This window comes from Siphateles boraxobius, unplaced genomic scaffold (assembly GCF_051911475.1).
Source record: "Siphateles boraxobius isolate OS27281-9 unplaced genomic scaffold, OSU_SipBor_1 41, whole genome shotgun sequence".
In the NCBI taxonomy this organism is placed as follows: domain Eukaryota; kingdom Metazoa; phylum Chordata; class Actinopteri; order Cypriniformes; family Leuciscidae; genus Siphateles; species Siphateles boraxobius.
In genome coordinates, this window is record NW_027509042.1 from 42,326,289 (window position 1) to 42,332,056 (window position 5,768).

The 5,768-nt window shown below is 37.9% G+C and overlaps 1 protein-coding gene across 2 annotated transcripts; it reads left to right on the plus strand.

The window, feature by feature from the left end:
- unc50 (unc-50 homolog (C. elegans)) lies at positions 1–5,420 on the plus strand. 2 transcript variants are annotated; one of them, XM_077199779.1, is made up of 6 exons: positions 1–153; positions 1,344–1,621; positions 1,699–1,819; positions 4,156–4,292; positions 4,377–4,484; positions 4,972–5,420. In XM_077199779.1, the coding sequence occupies exons 2-6, from the start codon at positions 1,348–1,350 to the stop codon at positions 5,106–5,108; spliced, it is 777 nt and encodes a 258-aa protein (XP_077055894.1). In that variant the 5' UTR covers positions 1–153; positions 1,344–1,347; the 3' UTR covers positions 5,109–5,420. The 2 variants fall into 2 exon arrangements, with proteins under 2 accessions (XP_077055894.1, XP_077055895.1); XM_077199780.1 differs by having other exon boundaries at positions 3–153; positions 1,347–1,621.
- Positions 5,421–5,768: the final 348 nt, after the last annotated feature.

A 5,768-nucleotide genomic window follows, 5' to 3' on the forward strand; every position in this document is an offset into this window, starting at 1 on the left:
GCATTGAGACCGGAAGTGGCGTCAATGTATAGGTTGCGCTGCTACGTGTTCGGACAAGGCAGGAAGTTGACATGTCACAGTTGCCGCATTGTTTTTTACACATTGATTAACAAGAGATTTGCTTTATTAGTTGCTGATACTGCTGTCGAGCAGGTGAGTGTCATGTTTTTACACACTGAGATGGAGCGACTTTGTAGCTAACTGCTTTACCAGGTTATTATGTAGGGTCGAGCCGAGGCCCAGGTAGCATCACACACGCATACACTGTAAGTTAAAGCTTTGGGTTTTCCAGTGTTTATGCTTAATAAAGCGTCTACTTTTAGACTAGCTGGTTAGTTGCTGTATCATTGCTGCTAGTTGTCATCCAAGGCCAGACTGTCTGTGTAAAGCAAGTAAGAGTGATATGACTGATCTAGGATCAGATTCAGCTCTGCATGTTTAAGTTACATAGCAGGTCATATTTTTATAGGAAGCACAATAACTAATGAGCTGATTGATTATTAAGCTTGATGCTTGACCAATAGATTATATCTTAGTTTTCTAGAAGATTCCAGATAGAGACTGACATACTGTAAAGTCCATGTACTGTAATGAAATTGTAATTGAGTTTGACTTGTTATTTTTTTGTCAAAACATACTAAGCCGTAATTGTTGATAATGACCCAGCCACTCAAAAACAGTATCATAATTTAGGCCTAATGAGATTCACAAGATTTGTATGTTATATCTGGATCGGTCAAAAGTTTGGAAACATTACTCTTTTTTTTAATGATTTGACTTTTCTAACTTGTATATCTTTACTATCACTTTTTATCAATTTAAAACATCCTTGCTAAATAAAATATTAATTTCTTAAAAAAAAAAAAAGAAAGAAACAAATTACTAACCCCAAACTTTTGAACGATAGTGTATATTGTTACAAAATATTTATATTTTAAATAAAAGCTGTTCTTTTTTTCTTTTTTACTTTTTATTAATTAAAGAATCCTGAAAAAAGTCTAACCGGTTATAAAAAAATACTATACAGCAGAACTGTTTCCCACATTGATAATAAATCAGCATATTAATGATTTCTGAAGGATCATGTGACTGAAGACTGGAGTAATGATCAGCTTTGATCACAGGAATAAATTGTATTTTAAAGTATATTCAAATAGAAAACCATTATTTTAAAAAAAAATTCCTGTATATTTTGTTAAAATGGATACAGGCTTGATGACGAGCATAAGAGACTTCTTTCAAAAACATTAAAACTAGTAACTAGTGGTACTGTATGTCTTATATACAACCAAGAATTTGCATGTTGTGATTTTTGTCATAACCAAATGTCTCTCTCATCCCAGCAGTATGTTGCCGACGAGCTCCCCGCAGATCCAGCGAAACGGCAGCCTCAGCGAGCGGGATGCGGCGCGGCACACGGCCGGAGCCAAGCGCTACAAGTACCTGAGGAGACTCCTGCATTTCAGACAGATGGACTTCGAGTTCGCCATATGGCAGATGCTTTATCTGTTCACATCACCGCAGAAAGTGTACCGCAACTTCCACTACCGTAAACAAACTAAAGACCAGTGGGCCCGGGACGACCCTGCGTTCCTGGTGCTGCTCAGCATCTGGCTGTGTGGTGAGCACTTTCGATTGATACATGTGACAGGCTTTGGAAATGAAACCTTCATTTGCTAACTAATGTTATCTCTGCAGTGTCGACGGTGGGCTTTGGTCTGGTTCTAGACATGGGTTTTGTGGAGACGTTGAAGCTGTTGCTCTGGGTCGTTTTCATCGACTGCATCGGGGTTGGATTGCTCATATCCACACTCATGTGGTAAGGTGCCACACACAAACACACACACACACACACTACTAGAGGATGGATACCCGAACCGAGCCCGATGGGACCCGTCGGTACCCGACGGGCCGGGCCGGGTTCAGGACAGATATTTAGAAATTATGTTCGGGTCGGGCTCGGTCACATCAGCGCGATATGGCATTGAACATTTTAAATTTAAAACAGCTTATTATGTTGGTAGCCAATGTGCCTGATGCTTTCACGTGATGCAAACGTTCGTTTTTGTGATTAAAATACATGTAAAATATTACCATAACATCTGTCTTCCTGTGTGCGGAAATTTGTTTATGTAGCCGTGACAACGAAACACGTGAATGCGCGCCTGCGTTAAGTGCGCTTGTTTCTCCGTGCGCGCTGATGCACTCATCCTGCTGACATTTCCGAATGTCTTCCTACAGTTGCTTAATAAAAGCAGGCTTTCCACACAAACAAACGCACATGTGTCATTAGTATGAGAAAAAAATGGGATTTTAACTGTCGGTCTCGGGTCGGGCTCGGACATAAATATCTTTATGCCTGTCGGGCTCGGGTCGGGTTCGGTTACTGCTCTGTCGGACGCCGGCCAGGCTCGGACAAAAAAATTCGGCCCGATTCGCACTCTAACACACACACACACACACACACACACACACACACACACACACACACACACACACACACACACACACACACACACACACACACACACACACAAACACAAAGGTTTGCATGCTGACAAAAATGTGAGTAATGTCCTTAAAGTCCCATTCAAAAATCAGTTCTTATTTTTTTTTACAGAATGTTGCAGTATTTATTATAAATGCTTTATCCATGCACATCATATTTTTATTCTAATTCATACTCCCTGGTAATCTTTAATTGAAAACGTCATCTGTTCTCTTCATGACGTGTGTGTCGGCTGAAGGTGGGACTAAACATCCTCCACTGCTGACTGAAAACTCAAAACTTCCTACAATCCAATCAATTCCCAAGGACAAAATCAAGTTCCTTCCCAATAATAATAATAATTATTATTATAAATAATGATCACCCTACCACCAACAGTAGATAGTTTGAACTTGGGTAATACAAGCAAACTCTCAGTACTCAGTCTAAGAGTATGTGCAGGAAAGTAAGCGGGTATTAATTCTGTAAGATGTGGTGCAAAACCATGGCAGGCTTTAAAAACTAGGACATGTATTTTGAACTGAATGATACACAATAGTGAACCAGTGCAGATGGGAGTGATGTGAGCTGATTTTTGTTAAAGGTAAGGGCACGAGCAACTTAGTTTTGAACTAGTGGGTAGGCCAGAAAACAAAGATTTACAATAGTCTATAAGCGAGGTTATAAAAGCATGGATAAAAGTTTCGGCATCTTTGAGATTTAGCCAACATCGTATACGGACAATGTTGCGAAGGTGGAAAAAAACAGGATTTAACAAGCTGGCTAATATGGGGGATTTAAAGCATGATCTGAAATCAAATTGCACATAGTGGGTGATGAATGAACTATAACTCCGTCAATATGAACTATAACTCCGTCAATATGAATGGAGAAGTTATGTTTGGAAATGACAAGGGATTTAGGGCTTACTAGCAGGATTTCAGTTTTGTCAGTATTCTGTTTTAAGAAGTTTTAAGCCATCCATACTTTGAGCTCTTGTAGGCAGGAAGTGATGGAAGAGGGAGGAAAACAGAATTGGGTTGAACAGTAAGATAGATTTGTGTATCATCTGCGTAATTATGGAAATTAAGACCGTGACACTGTGTGATTAGAAATAGAAGTGGACCAAGAACGGATCCTTGAGGTACACCACGGGAAACAGTGACAGAGCAATTATTAATTATTAATGCAAATAAATGGTTGCCTGTCTGAGAGAGATGAAGTTAGCCACTGAAAGACAGTACCAGTGATACCGATAGCAACAAAAAAAAGACAGTACCAGTGATACCGATAGCAAAAAAAAAAAAGACAGTACCAGTGATACCGAAAGCAAGCAAAAAAAAAAAAAAGTAAAAATTAATTCCAGAAGCCATTTCACTCGGATATACGTCACAATAGGGAAGAAAAGACTATCGCAACTTTCATTTCATGCCGACTTCAATGTTGAACTTGCTTGTATGGTATTGATCCAGTTTCAGGAGTTTTTGTCTCTTTTTTTATTGTTAATTTTTAAAATGAAGTATATTCTCCGTAACCGACAGAATAAAGTACTTTAAAGAATTATATAATAAATCAGCATAATTTTACTAGTAAATGTCATGAAGAGGTTTTTTAGTGTAAAGTTTTAGTGTAAAACTTTACAGTAATCCCTGTCTTTTCTTCTCCAGGTTTGTTACGAATAAATATCTGATGAAACCGAGCAGAGATTACGATGTGGAGTGGGGCTACGCGTTTGACGTCCATCTAAATGCTTTCTACCCTCTTCTGGTCATTCTTCACTTTCTACAGCTATTCTTCATCAACTGTAAGTAAAGATGTGTATAAATGTATAATGAGCTGTGCTGTTTTCAATTATAGACTTTGTGAACACATCTTGCTCTCTCGACAGATGTTGTTGTTACGAGTTCAGACTGGTTCCTGGGTTATTTTGTGGGAAACACCTTCTGGCTTATTGCAATCGGTTACTATATTTACATCACATTCCTGGGCTACAATGGTAAGTATTGTGATAGCTAGTGTATTTTTACTAGGGATGCACGATATATCGGCCATCATATCGGTTTTGCGGCCCATATGTGATCAGTTTTAATATTATCGTTATCGGTCCGATAAGATATCTTGAAGCCGATAAATAATGGATTATTTCCTTCAGCTGAGACACTTCAGATGCGCACTCTTCGCCATGATGGTTTTGAATTGCTTGGAATATGATTGGAATCCCTTCAAGTAAGGAAAATACAGTAAACTGCAACATGTGCAGTGCTTGTCTATCATATAGGCTACATAAAATTGTAATCAGGCTTTAATTTTTTTAATAATAATTTAGATTTATCGGCCCAAATATATCGGTTATCAGCTTTCAAATATAAACAATTATCGGTTGTCATATTGGCCAAATTTGTCATATCGCTGCATCCCTAGTTTTCAACATTCAGAAATTCTTAAGCTGAACATTGTCTAATTTTGTCTTCTCGTTTCTTTAGCGCTCCCGTTCTTAAAGAACACTGTGGTGCTTCTGTATCCCTTTGCTTTGCTCGGACTCCTGTATGTTCTCTCCATTTCACTTGGCTGGAACTTCACTAAAGGTCTCTGCTGGTTTTATAAGCACAGGGTCCAGTAGAGGACGCCAGAACACATGAAGGACATTGCAGTGCACTTGTGCTCTTAAAGATGGGTGGAAAGTATGGTGTCGCTTTTGGGACTTTCTGAAATTTTGTATTATCTGTAAATATCATTTTGGTTGTAGAGGAAAAGAGTTTCACTTGTTCATGGTGTCATGCCTTTTTTTTCCCCTTAATTTGATACTAAACCCTAATTTAATGTTGTGATGTGGTTTTGAAAATGCAAACATGGAGAAAAGTGCATAATACGTCTGCTTGGATGCTGCACTTTTTACTTGAGAATGTGTACAATAAAGATATTTTTAAAGATACGGATTTGTAGTTTATACAAATATTGTCATCTAATGCATGAAATGTGAATGTGTGAATCAAATATATTTTCCATATTTTCCGTTTGAATCTGCATATATGGTCATAATTAACATATTCTTGAAAATTGTATGGGATTGTTTTTTTTTTATTGAATTACAAATGGTTGTAAAGAAATTTAACAAACAACAAAAATCCAGATAAAATACAATGCTAACTACATAAAAATAAATATAATAAAATGATTGTGTAGATAATTAAATAAATACATTTCGAGGGCTGCTTGGAAACATGCTTGGAAATCTTTTGAGGTGTGACATCACAGGCGCGCGAGCACCTCCTTTGGATCT